At 39.6% G+C, this 22,694-nt stretch overlaps 1 protein-coding gene across 3 annotated transcripts in view; it reads right to left on the reverse strand.

Annotated features, from left to right (window-relative positions):
* The window catches only part of plppr1 (phospholipid phosphatase related 1), a 63,292-nt gene that overhangs the window by 24,749 nt on the left and 15,849 nt on the right, over positions 1–22,694 (reverse strand). For all 3 annotated transcript variants that reach the window (XM_085279192.1, XM_085279193.1, XM_085279195.1), the window contains exons 2-3: positions 16,812–16,922; positions 1,847–2,035 (exon numbers count right to left, since the gene is read on the reverse strand). In XM_085279192.1, the coding sequence (XP_085135318.1) occupies positions 1,847–2,035; positions 16,812–16,871 (249 nt within the window). In that variant the 5' untranslated portion in view covers positions 16,872–16,922. The remainder of the gene's footprint in view (positions 1–1,846; positions 2,036–16,811; positions 16,923–22,694) is intronic.

The raw sequence follows: 22,694 nt of genomic DNA on the forward strand, positions 1-22,694 counted from the left end.
AGCTGATCATAAATAAATGGGTGGTAGTGCATGTGTTAACCGACTGGTGTAACGATCACATCCATGATTAGATGCCTGTTAAAATAAAAACAAGGTTATGAGGGAAATGGACATGTGACACTACTGAAAAGGGTTTTCTATATTCATTTAGGGAGCAAAATTTAGATTACAATCAATGGAACATGTAGCATGTGAGCCAGCTTTTCAACCACTCAATAACTCGATTAGAACAGTAGATAAAATAATACCAAGTAAGTGCAAAAAAGCTGGGAAGTTGATGCTGATTGGACATTAAAGCTGATGATCCACGATCTTGTTTATGGTCTTTACAACAAGTCTGTCTTTTTGAACAAGAAAACCAGGGCACAAAAAAAAAAAAAAAAAAGATAAATGAAAATTAATTGTCCTACAGAAAGAATAAGTGATTACACTACACTTCAGAATCACAGCAGCACATCAACCAGTCAAACCCACTGATCCTAATCTCAGTTCTGTACAATCTCCAGCACTGGTGAGATATTTTGATTTTGACAACAAACAAATGCTGGTAAAATAGCTGCTATCAGTGTATCCATAGTACATCTTCAAATACATATATACGTGGCCATTTGACCTTCAGACAGCAGCTACTCAAAAACCAAACGTTCTCTGTATTCTCAGACTAACTTTTTTTTTCCTTCACATATGGCCCATTGGAGAGAAAAAATACATTTTAATATCAAACAAGCAAATGCAAACACGCTTCAGGAAGTGTTCATAAAATATTTGACATGGGTTTAATAATGAGCTGACCCAAGGGCTCAGAGACCGATGGTGCCTGTTGTGAACGGGCTGAAATTAATAAGCATGGAGCAAAACTGACACCTGGTGGCTGAAACTCGCAACTCCTGTTTGAGGCATTTAAATCAGCAGTGCATGCACGGTATGAGCGTACAAGTCAGCTTGGAAATGACTGTTTTCAGAGAATGATTTCTTATCTTTGCAGCTGGAATTTTTTAAACACCAGAGTAGTAACACATGGCTTTGGTGCATCAGGACTGTGCCACCCTCAACAGATATGGCCAAATATGACTCATGGTATTGATTACACGTGTGTGCTTTACATCCTGTGACAAATTAGCCTAATATGCTAATAATGCCATTACTAGGCAATGGATTTTGCATAACATGTCCTTGTTAAAATGTCTGCAAACAAATAAAAGTCATGTCAGTGAATGTAATTCTTGCCTTCCATGAGATATGATATGAAGTTGTATTTCAACATGTACTTCTCCCTGTATAGCACAGCCTCACATTTCACTTTAGCAGGATGTTTTGTAGAGTATGATAAACAAGTCAAAGAGATTCTACAGACAGGAAATCAGGGACATACATATTATTAGCTGACCCATAAAAAGATATTGAAAGAGTACGGCCTGCAGGCATAAACTGCTTGCCGTGAAATCTTTCTTGCATATTTTTCCATATTTTACCAAAGATAGGTATGCAGCTGCTGTAGCGTACAGACAGAAGGCTGAATGGATGATATCTAATGATAGGTATATTATTTGCAAGTCAGTTTTACTTAAAAATGCTGCCACAAAACTGGGTCATGTCACGCAAAATTACAACTTTAAATTAGCCTGCATATACTAGGACACCTAGCAGAGTAATGATAATTGCATTTTTAAATTATTCACTCCTCAAAATAAATGGATGCGAAGGATTCGAAGCAAAGTCAAAAATGAGGAGACCCTGAATAAATGAACCCAAGCTGGATTTAACGATGGCTGTTTACGAGAAAATCGTAAAACAATTCGAGCAATCCACAGAGAAGACCTGGTTTTAAACACTGCTGTTTACTTACTATAGCCGTCGGAGCAGCGGCCACCACACAGTACAGGATGAGAGGAGGGACGAAGCTGGACTCCTCCGTGCCAGGGTACGGCTTCATCAGGTCAGCATCATTACAGAAGAAACCCTGCACGTGGACGCTGAACAGGTCCGTGCACTCCATGTAGTAGGCCAACAGGACCGTGCCGGACATGATGACGAGCTGGAAGAAGAACATGTTCGGAGGGAGTTGGAGAGGAAGAAGAGAAAAAAAAGAGAAGGAAGAGGGAAAGAAGGGAGATGTTAGTTGTGTATCCAGTTCACCGAAGGCTGTCCTGATTCAGATCCCAGGTGTTAAAAAAAGTAGATTTCATCCAACGAATTGTATCTGAGTTGATTCCTGAACGTCGCTGTACTTGGTTACGATGTGTCTAACAGGTTTTAATACAAAACCACCACCTAAATCCTCTAAAATCCCATCTCTTTCCTTCTCTCTCTCTCTCTCTGTTTTTCCTCTGTCTCATGCTAACTCTGGTCGTGTACATACAGCCCCCTCCACCACCACCACTACTGGCACCACCATCACTTACCACCTCCCTTCCTCCCTCACCCCCACATCCTTTTATCCCACTATCATCTTTTGTCTCTGGCCTCCTTTCACCGTCTTTCTCTGCAGGCAATTTTTTTTCATACATATAAATATATATAAATATAGAATCTTTCGTCAGTGATAATGAACCAACACAGAAATAGAAATTGCACCAAGCTGCACCGCAAGGCTTTTTAAAGCTGTTTACGAAAAAGCAGCCGCATTTGTGTCACTCACCCACTAATGTCCCAATAACACTGTCAATTTAGAAAATCGTCTGGGGTTAAATATCAAAGGAAAGCGATGACACATTTTCATTCTTTGACGCGATCAAAAATGAACAACAACGTCACGGGAAGCGGAAGGAATAGTGCATCAAAATCAGTCGAACAATGACAAAATACTATACTAAATGAAAAGAGTTGTTTAGTAAATCGGTAAATCAGTGGCACTGGTCTGCGCCTCACCTATGACTACAAATAAGCAAGTAAGAAGATGTTTTATTGATCAGAAGAAGAACTGATAAAGTAACAGAACATTACACAGACTGGCAAAAACTTTGTGTTGGTTCAAAACCTTCCAAATGTTTAAAGTTACGCAGAGAAAGTTTTGTGTTTTTTTTTTATTTTAAGTATTGGTATTATGATTGGTTCATATAAAACAGGCAAATGCTTGTAATTCTGCCATCCAACACTTGGTGTCGCTAAGTGACCACAGAGTCAGTAATCCTTCACACAGTTCTGCAATTCTACACTATAGCGTCACAGTAATCACAGTCTTTATGTTTGCAGGACATTTTAGAAGGCATAGTTATCATTAAAAAGGTCAGTCTGACCCAAAGTTAAACATATATTTAGTCACCTCTGGTAGAAATGTCTGCCTTCTCTTACAGATAATGGAACTAGGTGGTCCCGACTTCTGTGAAACAGTTTTTCATATGCAATTTGAGTACCAGGCGAATGGCATGTTGTTTCACTACATTCAAGGGAAGACAGACATTTCTATAGCAGATATCTTGAAAATAGGCAAGACAAAAACATTTATATTTGATTTGGGGTTGAACAGTTCCTTTAATTATCAATCATCTCTCCAAAACGTTGCAACAATGTTCAGCTTGGTGTTAGGGTTTATTATCTCGTTGATGAGACAATACAGCATCACTGACACTGACAGCTTAAGAAAGAGAAAAGTTTCTATGAAAGCTGGCTGCCTCATTATAGAGTCATCCTTTTGTTTGTGCTAAAGGCTACATTTCCCATAAATATCTGTTAAGCAGTTCAACAGCCAATCACCTGTTTAACCGCTGGTTAACAAGTCTTTACTCAGCCAACCACATGGCATAAAATTAATCTAACTCTCAAGATGATCTGCTGAAGCTCAAACTGAGCACCACAATGGCGAAGAAAGGTGACTTAAGTGACTTTGAACATGGCATGGGTGTTGGTGCTAAGTGGGCTGGTTTGAGTATTTTGGAAATTGTTGGCGCCAGAGGTCAGAGGTCAGAGTGCTTTAAGCTGATAAGAAGGCAACAGTAAGTTAAATATACACTTGTTAGTGTATATTGTTAGAACATATGTAGAAGAGCATGGCTGAATGCTACAGCAGCAGCAGACTTACACAGTTGCCACTCAATTTTTCCTAAAAACAGGAGACCAAGGCTACAAGTCACACGGGCTCTGGAAAAATGAACAACAGGAGACTGGACCACTGTTGTCTGGACTGATGAGCCAAAGCTCAAATCATCTCAGGTTAGTTTAGTGAACATAGCAGTAGGGCTGCACGATTAATCGTTAGAAAATCGCGATCTCGATTCATACTTATGTGCGATCTCATTTCCAAATGACAACGATTTAAAAAAAAAAAAAAAAAAAAAAAAAAAAAGACGACGACGACTGTACCGCATTTTGATCCGGGACGTAATCTGCATGAAAACAAGCGCTCACTCTTCCTGCTCAACAAATGACAAGGGCGGAGCCTTATACCACGTGATACAGAAGCTGCGCCGTGTGATGCTAAAATTAGCGGGGGAAAAAACAACGGAGAGCACGTCAGGGATGACGAGAAAGTGACAGGAGAAAATCTGTCCCGGTCAACCACCCAAACATCAATAACGTGAACCTTATACAGCGCTTCCCTATACCCATCGAACTCCCGCAGGCACAAAGAAATTACGGAGGCTACACAGTGCCGTCCCGCAACTATTTTTCTATTGTTGCACTACCTGCTCTATACACGCAGTGTCGAGCAACGGTGGAGACGGAATTTCAAGCAGTACAACATTTTGCGGCAACAACAAAACGTGAGACATTTGTTGTTTTTATGTTTATTTATTGTTTTTATGTTCAGTCTCAACTGTTACGAAGTTGATGTGCAGTTAATAAGTGCAATAAATATTTATACTGGAAAAGAAAATCGTGAGAGAATCGTGATCTCAATTCTAAGCCAAAAAATCGTGATTCTCATTTTATGCAAAATCGTGCAGCCCTACATAGCAGTGTACTCAAATGACCTCCATAGTCTTCAGATCCCAATCTGATAAAGCACCTTTCAGATGTTGTGGAACGGGAGACTGACAAACGTGCAGCCCTCAAATCTGCAGCAACTGTGTGATGTTATCACGTCAATGAGGACCGAAACCTGTGAGGAATGTTTCCAGCACCTTATGGAATCTATTCCATGAAGAATGGTAGGTACCCAGTACTGGAGTAAAGTGAGAGATTGCAATGTTTGCACACCTTTTCTGTGTCCTGAGTTTAAAAATAAATTACTATATACAACTGCTGCTTTACAGAAATTCAACAGTATGTCCTTTTCAATTAAATAATTTCATCAAAAGTGATCATTTTTCCAATAGAAAGCACATGACATATATATGTATTATATGAACTATAATACATTAGTGTGTGAACCAGACTGGACAATCTTGCCTGCAGGATCCAGACAGCGAAGGCAAGAAAGCCGCTGTGTCGACAATGTTGGCACGGGCAGTCATGTGACAGATGGCTCTGTGAAGACGTCCAGGTGAGCGCACCTGTGCGTTTATGTGCACTTTGTCTGTTTTAAGCCTACTCTCTGAATAACACCAAGCTAGTTTATATTATTTTTTTGCCCTCTGCTGTTGTTACCAGGATACCCTGCTGTGGAGAACATTTTTGTGCAGCTCACACACAATCTCATCTACTGCTACGGTGAACCATAACACTCTGATGCGCACCATATGTAGCCTTGTCACAGGTCATACCTCATAACTAACAATAACAAGCAAAACAGAGCCGCTCACATCAGAAGCAGAAATCCTCCATCTTAAAGCTGCTCGAGAGCATCCAAATTACAGACACGGATACTGGATCCATTTCATGATTTTTATGATGTTCAGCAAACAAGCTCCAGCAGGGTAATCGGCTAAAACATTATTCAGGTCTCCTCTGAAAATATGTAAATTCCTCAGCTCGCAGAAATGCCATGTAATACCCTGTGGGATCACGTACCGAAGAATGTCAGGTATATGGGACACTGCATATAAACGGGCTTGGACAGATTAATTGGAGGGATGCTATTTATTAATTACTGTTACCATGATTTCATTCAGTGTGACCTTCTACTTATTTGCATTTATTTAAAACAGGCTTAAGTTTGCCTGAAGCTTAGTCACAACCACATTTGTATTTGCTCGCCATAAAAAAAAAAAAGAATTACAGTTGTTGGAACAAATAATTAAGCAGCATTTTACATCTTTACAAAGCACACCTATTTCCTCTTTACCCCACATTATTCTTCTATCGCTCCAAACTATAAATCATAGAGGGTCATAAACAATCAATAAGCCATTACAAACGTCAAGAGTCATCACGTTGTTTCAAATCTTTAAAACTGTCCAAAAGAAACATGTAATTTCAGCTTCTTCAGTCTGACTCCACTCTCTCAGCAATCTACAGGGAGTGCAGAATTGTTAGGCAAGTTGTATTTTTGAGGAATAATTTTATTATTGAACAACAACCATGTTCTCAATGAACCCAAAAAACTCATTAATATCAAAGCTGAACGTTTTTGGAAGTAGTTTTTAGTTTGTTTTTAGTTTTAGCTATTTTAGGGGGATATCTGTGTGTGCAGGTGACTATTACTGTGCATAATTATTAGGCAACTTAACAAAAAACAAATATATACCCATTTCAATTATTTATTTTTACCAGTGAAACCAATATAACATCTCCACATTCACAAATATACATTTCTGACATTCAAAAACAAAACAAAAACAAATCAGCGACCAATATAGCCACCTTTCTTTGCAAGGACACTCAAAAGCCTGCCATCCATGGATTCTGTCAGTGTTTTGATCTGTTCACCATCAACATTGCGTGCAGCAGCAACCACAGCCTCCCAGACACTGTTCAGAGAGGTGTACTGTTTGTAAATCTCACATTTGATGATGGACCACAGGTTCTCAATGGGGTTCAGATCAGGTGAACAAGGAGGCCATGTCATTAGTTTTTCTTCTTTTATACCCTTTCTTGCCAGCCACGCTGTGGAGTACTTGGACGCGTGTGATGGAGCATTGTCCTGCATGAAAATCATGTTTTTCTTGAATGATGCAGACTTCTTCCTGTACCACTGCTCGAAGAAGGTGTCTTCCAGAAACTGGCAGTGTCACGGCGGGGTGCGCCGATGTGAATGGAAACAGGACCCAAAAGCAGATGATGACGAGTAGTGTAAGTTTGAACAGAAAAGTGATCCTTTATTAGATGACGGCAGGAGTAAACCAGGAAACCAAAGTAAACTGACAAGACACTAAAAAACAAAATACTAAACGGTACTGAGACCAAAACCTAAGCTATGACTGTGGTGGAAAATAACAAGCAAAGACCATGACTAAGACTAATAATACATAACAGACGAAAACCGTAACTAAGACTGAGGTCAAATAAACAGACGAACCGATAAAGGCAAGCAGAAAACAAAAGGCTTAAATACAGACATGAGGTGATCAGGGGAAATGGCGACACATGGGGGGAAACAGCTGACAAACATAACCCTAATGACAGGACCAAGAGAGAATGAAACTAAATACAATGACCAAAGAACACACGACACTGTCAAAATAAAACAGGAAACACTGAAAACTAAACATGACAACACAATAAGACAGACCTAATACGTGATGAATGAATACAAAACCCCAAACATAAAAAACCCAAGAACAATAACCAATAACTGCCCAAACTAAAGGCAAAATAGGAAATAACACAAAAACTAATAACATATCAAAAAATGAGAAAAATACAAAGAGAACTCCGAGTGCTGGGTCGGAGACCCAGCCTGTGACAGGCAGTAGGACTGGGAGTTGAGCTTGACTCCATCCTCAACCCGAAAAGGCCCCACAAGCTCATCTTTGATGATACCAGCCCAAACCAGTACTCCACCTCCACCTTGCTGGCGTCTGAGTCGGACTGGAGCTCTCTGCCCTTTACCAATCCAGCCATGGGCCCATCCATCTGGCCCATCAAGACTCACTCTCATTTCATCAGTCCATAAAACCTTAGAAAAACCAGTCTTGAGATATTTCTTGGCCCAGTCTTGACGTTTCAGCTTGTGTGTCTTGTTCAGTGGTGGTCGTCTTTCAGCCTTTCTTACCTTGGCCATGTCTCTGAGCATTGCACACCTTGTGCTTTTGGGCACTCCAGTGATGTTGCAGCTCTGAAATATGGCCAAACTGGTGGCAAGTGGCATCTTGGCAGCTGCACGCTTGACTTTTCTCAGTTCATGGGCAGTTATTTTGCGCCTTAGTTTTTCCACACGCTTCTTGTTGACTATTTTGAATGAAACGCTTGATTGTTCGATGATCACGCTTCAGAAGCTTTGCAATTTTGAGACTGCTGCATCCCTCTGCAAGATATCTCACTATTTTTGACTTTTCTGAGCCTGTCAAGTCCTTCTTTTGACCCATTTTGCCAAAGGAAAGGACGTTGCCTAATAATTATGCACACCTGATATAGGGTGTTGATGTCATTAGACCACACCCCTTCTCATTGCAGAGATGCACATCACCTAATATGCTTAATTGGTAGTAGGCTTTCGAGCCTATACAGCTTGGAGTAAGACAACATGCATGAAGAGGATGATGTGGACAAAATACTCATTTGCCTAATAATTCTGCACTCCCTGTATAGTAGAGCCTGCACGGTTGTGAGTCACACCTATAATTACCTTTTGATGTTTAAGTGTACCAAATCTCACTCACCTGAAAAGAAAATTGTGGTGCAGTCTAGTTCCTGGAGGCCGCTCTCCACTTTTGTGACTTTCATAAGCTGGTTTTTCTGTGACACTTTCCCACCTGGTCAAAAGTCCATCTCTCTGCATAAAGCATTAACTTGTGGCTGCATTATATTCACTCCAGAGCCAGCGTCATACTGCATTAGCTATGTGGAGGAGACACTGACAGAAGTCTGGCTGTAATAAAATGGTTATACAAAGTTAACGGCAGCTTTCTATTATCCTTCTCCACTGGAGTGTAAAATTCACCTATTTTAGCACTGAGGTGTCAGGGAAGGCTTTTTATTTATGTTTTTTGGTGAAGCTCTATTCTTAATGTGGTGTTTCTCAAAGCGTTTGGCTCTTGGTCGAAATAACTTGCCCATAAAATATGTAAATCTGCTTTATAAACATCATAACCTCTTTAATCGATATTTTCATATGAGTCTAGTATCTACATCTAATGTGAAAGGGACAGGGCATTGTGATAAACACAAACAGAGCCATCACCTTCACTTTACCGTTTTGATTCAGTCTCTCTTTGTTATGTATTTTTAATTACATCCTACAAAGTCAGTTTGATCATAATAGCCATCCAAAATTAATTAAATCTTTCCTCCCAAAGGATTTTTTTTATCTGCTCTCCCTTCACTCCAAAATCTTTTTACTGTCAGTACCACTGCTCATCTTCTCCCTCACATCATGAAAACAACCAGGAAAATGTTATATAAATCCAACACAAAGTCCTAGATTTTCATTTCACTGTCATGTTGTGTTAGTAGACTGGAAAAAAAGACTGACAGAAATGGGCATCTAAGCCCGACTTGCCAGGCTTTAGACCGTGATATTACACTTCTGTTGTCAGACTTGTCTGTAAGTTACATAGAAGACAGCTACTGTTTTCTGGTTGTTTTGTTTTTTCTACAAACAGGCTTCCAAGTTGGCTACTTAAAGTATAAATGAAAATGGGCATGCAGTTATTTTCAAATGGTTTTATGCCTTTATTTAATTCTTAATAGTGCAAAGACATATCGGTGATTTTTGGAAAAATGCAGGTTCATCTACTGTACTTTGGTCAGCAACACCTTTCAAAAAAGTTGAGTCAGCAGCATGTTTACGACTGTGTTTCATTAACTTATTTCCCAACAGTCCATAAGTGTTTGATCTATTTCTCACATTTCATCCCCATCTTAACTGAAAGCCTTAGCCTCTCTGGGGCACCTGTTTTATACCTCATCATGTTACTAATTAACCTCATTGGCTGAGAAACGCTCTGCCAAACGTCTGCGTTATATAACTTTAAAAACTAAAAAAAAAGATCAGTCATAACAGAGTCAAATTTTGATTCAGGTCCATTCATGTGTTAGGCAGAGTGTCTTTGCCACGTGGAGTTTCAAGACATATGATTAAATCTTTGTGCAGGGGGTGTAACAATTGCTCCTGCTCAATTTCAGCAAACAGTACTGCGCTAAAGTCTTGATCCAACTCTCACTTCTTTCTATTTTTCTTCAAAGGAGTCAGATTTTTTCACTTCAGACCTTATACACAACCATTTTCAGAGAAGTGTTTTTGTGTATTAACCCACTTAATACTAACCTATGAATTTTCCTGAATTTTATGAATCATTCCAAGCCACCTGACTCAATGGATGAACCAGTGTTTTATCTGCACTACAGTGAGAACTTAGCAAAGAAGGAATTTTAAATTGTATCTTTAGGCACTAGCAGTCTGTCGCAAAAACACACCATTTCTTTCTTTAGTTGACTCTGTGAAAAATGCTAAAGATAACACAATTTGACAGGCATGAAATTGTATTTTTGCACCAACAAGGGGATTCCCAAAGTGCTATTAGCTGAAAACTTTGCATATCATACTTAAATATGCCGTGTGTCTTCAAAGAATCTGAGGAAATTGGACAAGCAGAGGAAAAAAGAATTGACAGGCCAAAAATTATATACAATGGATTAAAAATGTTTAAAAAGTCAATTCCTTCAGGCTTCTGGTCTAAGGAGCTTGGAAAGAAAAGTGTCTGGACTTCTTTGAGTTGTTTGAAGACGTTTCACCTCTCATCCGAGAAGCTTCTTCAGTTCTAAGGGTCCATTTGGTGGAGAGTCCCAGATTTAAACCCAGTGGGAGTTTCCCCCCAAAGAGGGACAAAGGACCCCCTGATGATCCTCTACCTAATTACATGAGCCAAGGTGTGAAAGCAGGTGTGGGTCACAATCAGCCAGGGTTTCAGGTGAGCTCATTGTGAAACCTGGCCCCACCCTATCATGTGACTTCCTGAGATCAGATGGCCCAGGATGTAAATGAGCATTAAGGCGTCTGGGAAGGGATCTCAAAACTGGATTATAGATGGCAGACAGTTGGTGTCGTAAACCCCCGCCTCTGTTCAAAGATGGTTACGCACAGTGGACCTAAACACAAACTGAACAATGTGGTGTATGCTGTACAGTGTAGCGAGGAATGCCCAGACCTCTATATCAGAGAGACCAAACAGCCACTTCACAAGCGCATGGCACAACATAGAAGAGCCACCTCCACAGGACAAGACTCAGCAGTCCATCTGCATCTAAAGGACAAAGGTCACTCTTTCGAGGATGCCAATGTTCACATTTTGGAAAGAGAGGACAGATGGTTTAAAAGAGGAGTGAAAGAAGCCATCTATGTCCACTGTGAGCGACCATCTTTGAACAGAGGCGGTGGTTTACGACACCAACTGTCTGCCATCTATAATCCAGTTTTGAGATCCCTTCCCAGACGCCTTAACACCCATTTACACCCTGGGCCATCTGACCTCAGGAAATCTAATGATAAGGTGGGGCCAGGTTTCACCATGAGCTCACCCGAAACCCTAGCTGATTAGGACCCACACCCGCTTTCACACCTTGGCTCATGTAATTAGGTAGAGGATCATCAGGGGGTCCTTTGTCCCTCTTTGGGGGGAAACTCCCACTGGGTTTAAATCTGGGACTCCCCACCATTTGACCCTTAGAACTGAAGAAGCTTCTCGGATGAGAGGTGAAACGTCTTCAAGCAACTTAAAGAAGTCCAGACGCTTTTCTTTGCAAGCTCCTTAAACTATGATGACCTGGATGACTGAGAACCTTCACAGACAGAAATGCTTGTGGTTCTTCAGTTGATTCATCTACTGTTTACTAAAGCCTCACCATAAATGGTCTCAGTTGAAGGGTTGCTGTCAAGAAGCTATTCTTAAGAAAGCAAAAGAGGAGAAAAAGACTGAGGTATGACGAAATATATAAGAATTAGACTTAAAATCAAAGGCATCAGGTCATATAGTGCGATGATTAGGTCTAATTTCAGCCAGTGGTGCTCAGGAACTTTTCAAGATGTTATTAAGAATGTTAAAACTAAAAATTGAAGCATTGTGCAATGAGCTTGACAGAGAACGGAACAAAGAGGCAGCGGACATCCAAAGAACAGCTTTGAAGGTCCTTCAAGAAGAAAGCTAGCCTAAGAGAGTCCAGGCTGTGTTAGAGAATAAAGACGGTCAAACCACATAATGCTTTTTAAACTCATTAGAATTCACTCTTCATTTTACAGCAACTTTACAGCTGGGTTTAGAGTATGAAGTGCATTTCAGCTGTTTTTGTACAAAAAAAAATATCACCTCGGGCACATTGAGTACACCTGGGCCATTTTCAGTTGTTTTGTTAGTTTAACAGTTTTTAGAAACAACTAATAATATTCATACTCTAAACCTAAAACCATTAGAGCCACTTATTTTAATGAACATTTCAGACAGACAGCTGTTTGCCTTCACTGCTCGTGAGACATAACAGCACACACATATTCACATTAGCTTCATTTTCCAGTACAAATTACGTCAAACACTGGAATTCAGTTCACACAATATCTGACTTCTTCTGAGCTAAATAACAAAGCCGCTCCCTGCAGTAATGACTGCACGTTGGGAAGTTTGCTGTCTAAATTGTGTATACCTAACTAGAAGCTTTAATTAAAGCTTCTAGGAGATAAGGAAAACAAAGAAGATAAAAGAAAGACATTTTCTCAAGAGATTGGTTTACTTCCAAATAGTCTGGCAACCTGTGCTGCTTTAGCAGGCTGCTAACAGTAAGTGCATCCAGCTTTTTCTTCAACCATGCAAAACCTGAAAAAGCTAGATAGCTGTAGCTAGATTAATGAGAGCCCACAGCTCTATACATTACATAATCCCATGCAGGTACAGGATATATCGGTCCTCTCTTCGCTCTTCCCAGCTTGTCTCCACAGCTCAGCCTTTAATTAATTTCTCATAACTTTTCACTTTTTCCTTCTACTTCCTTCCCCCTTTTTTGCTTGTTTCATCTTATCCATTTCCTCCTCCCTCATGCCCCATCTTTTTTTTTTTTGCAACCCCTTTCATCTCCCATTTTTCCTCCGCACACTCAGAGAGACAAATGGCAGCAACAAATGAACATCCTGACGTCAAGTAACAGATGAAATAAAGGCAACAAGTTACACGAATAAATAAACAAATCACCACAAATAAACATCCTCCCTGTCAGACTGCCTCTGGCAGTGAACTACATGGCCCAGCTGCTCCAATCAGGCCCCTCCGTCTTGATCACGTGACGGCAGTGTTCCTCTGCCTTGCTGTGTTCGTGACAGGCAGGGTGAGTAAGAGAAGGAAAGGAGGGAGAGAAGAAACAAAAGGAGCAGGAAAAAGGAGCGAGACAAACCAAGATGTAGTGATTTAAATGATGGGAAACTGGGTGAAGGGGAGAAAGAGCTCCTATGGCACCACGCGAAATAGGAAGAGAAGAGAGAAGAGATTGAGGGAGGAAGCAAGTACAGCCAAGGAAGGAGGGGCAGGAGAGAAATGAGGCTGCGAGGATGTGACGAAGACATCAAAGAGGGGGAGAAAGAGAAATCGAGGATGAGCAGAATGAAACAGGGAGATAGATAGCATGCCTTTGACAAGTGTCGCTGAAGAAAAAAGGGGGAGTAAGTGAAAACAGGGTAATGAAAATTAGAGAAGAAGCTTGCTACTCATCAGGGTATTACAGTGTCTCTCTTAGGAGCACTCTGCCAATGACTTTTTAAGCTTAGATTGTGATGCAAAAGCCAATAAACCAAATGATGAATCTGAAAGCAAAATCTTCCCATTTATTGGGCACTGACACATAGAGACAAGATGATGAATAAGAATGTAGTAAAGCCCAGTTTGAAAAATGCAAAATATGCCCTTATAGAAGCTCTAACTGATGACTACAACTACATTTGAAATACCATTTAAAGACTCAATATATAGCTGCACCTCATCGCTTTAGCCTTGCAGTTCTATAAAGCCGACTGCTTTGAGAGAGACATATAATAAAAAAAGGTCAATATCGAAGCGTGAGAGGCCAAGTTGAGATTCTCTTCGGAATAAATATGTCAGATAGCCGAACGCTGATAGAGCCCCCCAATATGTAATAAGAACTGTTGGGACCAAGCTAAAGTTGGCGGTGTAGTATTGTATGAGAAATGGGGAGCAAATGCATTTGGAAGCAAAATCTGACCACTGAGCAAATGAAAAAAGTTCAAAATAGGTCACATGATAGCATTTATTAATACTTCGATTCAGGGAAAATTCATTTTGATATTCCGGAAAAATAAATTACAACAAAAATTGGCCAATATTGTGCAAAGAACACGTACACGAAGACGTCGTCATTACTTACAGATGAAGTTTTTTAAAAGTCACTTTGTTCATCATCACACTAGCATTGAAAATTTAGCCAGTAAAAAGTTAACGTCCATTTGCCACTGGCATTGGTGGATGACACATGTCCATCAATAAGAACTGGCCTAGAGGCCGGTGGGTAACCCTGAAGCATCCTACGGTCACTAAGGAAAATCTACACTCCCCTCTGATCAGCTAATGGTTGCTGGAAGTTGCTGTTGGCAGGTGAAATCAGTTGCAAAGAGGGCGCTGCACCAAAAACCTCCTTGTGAGTCCGTTGGTTGGTCACAGAGTACTATAGTTTGCATGGAAGTTATCAGCTTGTCAGCAAACACTTGCTGTAGCTGTAGTGATACTTGGAAAAAAGTGTGACGCAAACCAGAAACGTTTGCCTTTAAAAAAAAAGGGGGGGGGGGGGGGTTCTTCGGTGCTGCAGCCGACATATTTCGATAGGTGAAACTTTGGAAAACAAACAAAAAAGTCTGAATCTTCAGTGCAAACTATATGCAACAATCTGCTACTTGGTCATAGCAACATGCTAGCGAACAAACTGGGGACTGTCACCAACCTCCAGTAATCACTCAGCATATTTTTGCCTAGTCACCGGTAGTTACCAAGGAGACACCAGCTGACTTTAGTCCTACATGTCTGGGGCTTTAGCAATCTATTTCACAGCAGCTGCCAGCAGCTTCTAGCATCCACCCGAAACCAGATAGGGAAAAACATGTATTCCCTGGTGGTTGCCAGATGGTCGCTAGGCCTATTGTATATTACCCAAAATGCTCAGGTAATGTATCAAACCCACTGTTAGACTTATTGAATATAAAATCCAGTCTGATGGATAATATTTCCAACATATTGCTGTACTTACATTTAAAACACTGACTTATCAGGACTTACCACCTAGATGTTTAATGTGTCACCAGCTTAATCAGTGGTTACATTAAACCCGCCCCTCGTTATATCTCCTAATGTTTTTTTTGGTTGTTTTTTTTTTTTTTAAAGAGGCCATCTCATCATTCCACACAGCGTTCAAGCACTGACACTTCAAAACTCTAAATGAGCAAATAACTGTACAATGGTGACACATCGTCAAACAGAAGGAACTGTCTAAAAGAGCTTTTTTTAATGATGAGCCACATCTCACATCTAAAAATAATGTGTACCAAGATGATGTTTTACAGCTGCAGTATTTTTGATGTTGTTTTGTTGTTTATAGTTACTGTTTATAGCAATTTTCTCGCATAAAATAAACAGTTTGGCTCAGTGGGAGTGAAAGTGACATAGTAACTGACTACATGTGATCTATGAGGTAAAAACATACAATCACGGCACATCCATGGCCACTGTCTCCTGTTGTTGTTTTCTTTTATTTGTTTTCCATCTAGTATTTTTAGCTCTAGGCTTTTCAAATAATACTGGAGCGAAATTAGACAACACAATCTCATAAGTGACGGTTATGAAACCACATAATATTATAAAGGAAATTATCAGAAGAAGTGCTAGTGAAGTGCTATATTGCAAACAATGTACTGTTTGGACTGAAGCATAGACGTATTTTGGATGAGAGCTGAGAGGCAGGGTACACCCTGGACCTGAGGAATGGCTCCATTTCTCTCTTTCAGATGTAAAATAAAGTATGTTGGATTAATTGGTTTTTGTTTTGTTTGTTTTTTTTGTCACTTACTGCACTTTTCTTGAGGAGGCACATGTTCAAAGAGAAACGACGTGATGTCTGTTTCATCACCATTGCAGATGCTGAGAGCATGTGCAGCAGTTCTGATTCTCAGAATGGTTTTCACTCTGGATGTGGGTGGAAATAAAGTGTTCAGTGACATTTCCTATTGCACATCCTATCAGTGTAGTCTTAAACTCACTACACATGCATGCGAGAGTCACATTTCACTTATCTTGGAGGACACGCCCAGGATCACACTAGCAGGCAGTAACACTAATTAACAGAAGGTAACAGTCCCATTATGGATGAGTGTCAGGAAAAATGAGCGAGACAAAAAGGTTGGGCAAGAAGAAAGCATGAGATAAAGGCAGAAAGAACATGAGTGTATAAACTGATCTGAGACTGTGATGTAGGATATTTCGTCTGAGATGTGTGTCTCTGTGTGAGAGGGAGAACGAGTAAAACACAAAGAGAGATGGAGGAGAATAACACAAAGTGTCCTGAGACATCTCTCTGATTAAGGACCTTCAGCTAACACAGTAATTAAAAATTCAGGAGCTGCACAACTCTTACACACACACACACACTTGCCCAATTACAAACACGCATGCATTCAGCTCCACACTCATTTCAACACTTTACACTCTGGTTGTTCACTTATGGTAAATTAACAATCAAAACCATATTTCCATCATGTTCATTTGCCAAACAAGGGTCATATGCATGAATTTACCACTTTATGCAGAAGCCCAGATTATCACGCAAAGACAATGCATGCACGCACACTCCCTCACCTCTACAAAGATGAAACATGGGATGATGGAGTAGCTGCGCAGGGTGTTGTTAGACGCCATCTTGTCTCCTGTCGGGAGACTAACGTTCTCAGGATTCACTGCAGGGTCACTCTGCAAAGACAGAAACATCAAGTGTCAGCTGCCATCATCTGATAATGACAGAAATGCATCTACTTCATCTATTTTATCAGGAGTCCTCAGCAAGATCGGCTATTGATGAGAACCATGTTAACTATTACTATTTTTTTTGCATTTACAAAAGATAATAAATAATTTAAAAGCAGATAAGAGATTGCTTTGTTACACTGCAGAAACTAAATTAGAGTTCTACTTGTCAAAAAAAAAACCACAGAAAAAAACACTGCACACAAAGATTGTGGTTCGCCAGCTCCTTCCGAGGGATCCCCACAATTCCCAGATCTCTTAGGAAATTCAATCCCTGTGTTGTTGCCAAGGTCAGCCCTTGGGTCTTTTACCAGCCAGCTGTGCTTCCTGTCTATTTTTGTCAATCAACAGAAGGCACCTAAGAAAGCTGTTTGGCCTAAATGACTGCAAGAGAAACAGTAAGAATTGTCTTGTGTGCAGGTGCAGTTTTCCATATCTAAAAATCTCCTAAGGCCTCAAACACCATGGAGAAAATCTGATCCCCTCTACTATGCAGCTGTATGTCACTTGAGGTCAATAAGCATCTGGTCTTTAGATTCCAAATGTTTCTGAGTGAGAAAAGAAGAGTTGCCATCACTTTATATTCACCCCAATCGAGTCACCGCAAAGTTGTGGTCATTTTCATAAGAAGTCCCCTACGTGATACAGAAGCTGTGCCGTGTGATGCTAAAATTAGCAGGGAAAAAGCAACGGAGAGCACGTCAGGGATGACGAGAAAGTGACAGGAGAAAATCCGTCCCGGTCAACCACCCAAACACCAATAACGGGAACCTTATACAGCGCTTCCCTATACCCGTCGAACTCAAAGAAATTACGGAGCCTATCACTTATCACCTGACCAAAGATATGGCTCCCATCAACACTGTGCAAAACGAGGGATTTAGGAAAATGATCAACACCCTAGACAAACGCTACACAGTGCCGTCCCGCAACTATTTTTCTATTGTTGCACTACCTGCTCTATACACGCAGTGTCGAGCAACAGTGGAGACCGAATTTCAAGCAGTACAACATTTTGCGACAACAACAAAACGTGAGACATTTGTTTTTATGTTTATTTATTGTTTTTATGTTCAGTCTCAACTGTTACGAAGTTGATGTGCAGTTAATAAGTACAATAAATATTTATACTGGAAAAGAAAATCGTGAGAGAATCGTGATCTCAATTCTAAGCCAAAAAATCGTGATTCTCATTTTATGCAAAATCGCGCAGCCCTACTGTAGAGGTTTTTTTTATGTCTGTCACTTTTGCCCTCCGCAACAAATTGTTATTTTTTGTTATTATTTAAATATTGCTTATGCCACCAACAAATTATTTATTTTTGTGATAGGCTGTTAGCAACAAAAGTGCCTAAAGATATCATTTAAAATAGCTTCTTCGCTAAATACTCTGTTCTGTGTAGACTAAACAGGTCAATCCCTCAAGTTAGTTGCCTTAAATGATTCAAGCTAAGCCACTTAACTTGACCTAGCTTAACCAAGAAAAAGGAAATACTCTTTTTAGACTAAAAAAGGGCGAAAAAGCAGCCAATGTCCAAAGCTGTTTGAAAAAACATCAAAAAGCTTGAAGAACTATTGCTCATGAACACGTCTGGTTCCTTTGAAGCAAAATGAGGGTTGGCTCAAGACTTTTGCACAGTCTTCACTTTTTGTTAATTTTCTTAGCTGGTTTTTAGCTAATTTCTCAGTCTGGGTAAAGCTCTTTAACTGTATTTTTAACAGCACAAAGCCCAATACAAAACACATCTTCAGAAAGCATTTACTAATCCTGTCAGCTTTGTTCAGTTGAGAACAAAAGCAAATTCTTAATGAAACAACACGGCAGTATTAACCTTATTAATAAAATTCAATTTAACTTCTGAAGCCGCGCTGATGGAGCCAATCTTCTGCACTCGAACTGCCGCTGCTTCCGTTCTCCGTCTGTCAATCTGTCGTGTTCTTTAACTGCATTTCATTATGGCTTCTAATTGTCGAAAAACAATAACATAGCTATTCCCCACAGAGAACAGCAAGCTCACTAGTGAGCGTGAGAAACAAATATGTAGTGAACAACAGAATACTGGAAAAACAAAAACAGCAGTGTCATTTGATTTTCTGCATCCAAACCAGTCTGATATGGCTTTCAGTTTCCAATTGCAGAACACTGGCAGCACAAGAGGTGCCTTACAGTTTCAGTGGGTGTAGATTAGGCAGGATTAAAAAGTGGTTAAGGAAATCCAGAAATGTCAGTATCTGCTGGAGTAATTGTTGATTTATTCGTGTTAATCAACAAAGCTCTGACCTCACGCAGATATTTAATGTGTCTTATTGGCTTGTAATCGCTCCTAAATCCTCATTAAAGGGTAACCTTGCTAATTTGAGCTTCTCTCTATCTAAAGCACAATTCTGAATCATGAAAGGCTGGAGGAGCATGAACGAGGGGGTCTGTTACAGAGCAAAGTTGGAGAGAACAATAGCAGTTATTTAATTTGTGCTTTCTTAGTTTCTTCCTCTTTTTCTATCTTCTATCTAAACTATTCATCATAAATGAACACCTGCTACAGAAAGATTAGATGGTAGAATTATACTACTTCTGCTACCTCATATATATTCATACATATAAATATCTTATGAGCGCCTCAACAATTTAATATTTGAGGCTGTGTGCTCTCCTGTTTCAGAAATTTTTATAATAATATTCTTAAAAAGCTGCTACAAGTAAAGAATTAGTATAAATTAATACTTTCACATTTTGTTGTACGGTTTGTTGTACGGTTGTTTATCAGGTAGTGACCAAGTTTGGATCAATCAATCACATTTCTCTACCAAAGCACAGATGAGAGCAGGTGAGACAAGAAAAAAAAAAAGAGACCATGTGACATTACTTCCAACAAACGTAGCAACCTACAAGTTGTTTCAGGCTTTCACTATGCGTGATTTTCACTACACAAACCTGAACTAAAAGAATTCATCAAATTCATCATTAATTCAAAAGCAACTTATATTAGACTGAGCGTAACAAGGTAAGGGTCTAGAAACATGACTGCAAAAATAGCTGCTCAGTTAAAAAACAACTAGACACTAACACAACCAAACAAATGTGTGTGCTATTGATATAATGTTTAAAATTTTCATTTTTCAACATTATAGCCAACATCAATACTGGTGAAAGGCTAAAACTGTTTCACTAGGTTCCTCTGAGAGAAGTGTTACTCAAATTACAAATGCATGGCAGTGGGTGCATTAATGAAAACTTCAGAGAACATACAAATGCATAAGGCCAAACACACAAAGCCATTAACTTGCATCTATTAAAAATCATAGTTATTTTTAGTATGCAATTCAGAATGAGATGCAATTTTTCAGATGATAATCTCTATAGTCAAGAATCAAGCAAAAAAAGAAAAAACCTCACAGAGACTGCAGGGAAATCGTACAGTCTGGTGACAAGAGTCACAGCTAATGCAAGGATTCTGGGTGGTCTGTTAACTCATTCCAGTTTGCTATAGTATCACTAGTGAAACTAGATGTTACACAGCAGGCTTAAACAACCATCAGGCCACTGAGAAATGTCCCAGTGCTCCCAACTGGCTAGCAGTCACTGCGGATAATGATCACATGACCATGCATCCTATATGTGTTTAAAGCTACAGTAGGCAGGAATCTATACACATCCTCCTGCAGCAGTTCTCTCTCCCCTCCCTCGTCTAAGCCCAGAGATGCACACATATGCAAGTGCTTCATGAACTTTCCTTTTCCAGATTAAAGACTTCGTCAGATCTGGTCCTGAAAAGCAATATCCTAAAATCTCCCATCAAGGACTAGGTTTTCTAAAAACAGAGCCCAGAGGAAGTGCGGGAGAACATCCTAAGTACAATATACGCCAAAATGTTTTTTGGGGGGATTTTTTCCCAAATGATGCCAAAAAGTATACAAAAATACAATAGTCTCTGCATTTCTTCCTCCCACTTTCTAAAAGAAGTGCCTCCCAGCAGAAGCTTTATATTAAAAGAACAAACAGGAAGGTGCATCAATTTTTAAACGCAGGGAAACAAACAGATGAAATACCCAGAATTTCAAGCTTTTAACTTAAAGGTCATGAATAAAGTAAGTAAACTGTACACAATGAATTAAGATTTAATTTGATTTATGAGATTTATAGTTGTTAATGTATAGATTCATTATTATCCATTAACAATTTATTAGATAAATATATTAACTACAAATTATTAAAATAACTAATAGCTTGTTAAAGGGACATAGCAGTTCAGCAGTTAGCTCAAAGATTTTTTTCTTATTTTATTACATTGCCTCAAGTTGTCTATATGCTGAAAAGATACAGTAAATGTTTAGTTTAATGCCTTTACTGGAACACACTACCAGACTTTGTTCAAGATGTCAACATACCCACCATACTCCTAATTGTTTTGTAACTGCATTTGTCCCTGTGTGGTGTTAGACTACAAGGGACAGACTCCAACAACACGACATTTAATAGTGATGCTGCACTTACTTCAACTAAATTGAGAGTGATTCAATGTGAACCTACTAATATTAAATTTGAAATTCAAATGCATCTTTACCCTTCATACTTTTTTACTTATGCATGTCACAAAAAGTTAATTAAGATCTACAATCACTAGACACTTTATTAGGTATATCTGGTACATATTTGACACACTGTTAGTTCCCCTTAGTTCCTTGTGTTCTTGAACACCGCCTCACTGTACATAAATGGCCTCCACAGATTTCAGTCAGATCAGGATGGGAGATGGGAATGGGTAGATTCAGATCATGGATGTGCAGCCGACAAATCTGCAACAATTGTGTGATGATATTTAGTCAATATGGAAAAAATAATCTCAAGCATGTTTCCAGCACGTCACGGAATCTTTACCACAAAGAATTAAGGCAGTCTAGGTGTGCCTAACAAAGTGCCCAATGAGTGTGTTTCCCTGTTATTACTGATGATTTAGAAGAGGTAGCAAAGGCAACTGCATTAGCAATAATATTACCAAAATATTAGCATTTACTATACAGCACTGTATACTGGAAATACACAATAAGACGGTCTCTCTGCTAAGTTAAAGCCTCACACAAAGATTTACTGATCCCAACACTCACCCTGATTTGAAACCAAACACTTCAGTTTCACTGAGTCATTAGACAAAGACAGACAGCAATGTTGGCATGTCTAATCAGTCCCTAAGTGCTCGTCCCATCTCATTTAACACTCAATCCAGGCTACTCAAGTCAGTATTAGATAGCAGCAATCCACCCATCAGTTTTGTGCCTCAAGATATCATGCTGCTACATCTTATATACCCATAAAAGAAAATGTTCCAGTCTATCTTCGTCTACCCGTGAAGAAAGATCAGTGCACGTGTTGCTGTAACACAGCATCACTACAGACGTCAAACAGACTTGCTTTGTTGCCCAAGGTCACAGGAGCAGAGTGGATAGCTGTCTAGTGTGTGTGAACTGAGGTGTTCCAGTTTAAAGATCGACTTACAGTTCACTAAAATTGCCAGCACCCACATCAAAAGCCTTGAATGTCATAGAAAAATCTATTAATTGAACCCTACGCTAGTCATCCTTGCAATCCATCTCAGTACACATTAACAGTATCATCAGCCTCCAGTGACTCAGTAACTTTTCAGATTATGGCATCAACAGCAGGGAAGAAATTGAATAGTCATAAAAAAGCCTCCCAAAGTCAGTGACCATACTAATCACATT

Source organism: Mchenga conophoros, linkage group LG7 (assembly GCF_057382185.1).
Source record: "Mchenga conophoros isolate Kocher_MC1m ecotype Shallow Benthic linkage group LG7, M_conophoros_male_GT1.1, whole genome shotgun sequence".
Taxonomy (NCBI): Eukaryota; Metazoa; Chordata; class Actinopteri; order Cichliformes; family Cichlidae; genus Mchenga; species Mchenga conophoros.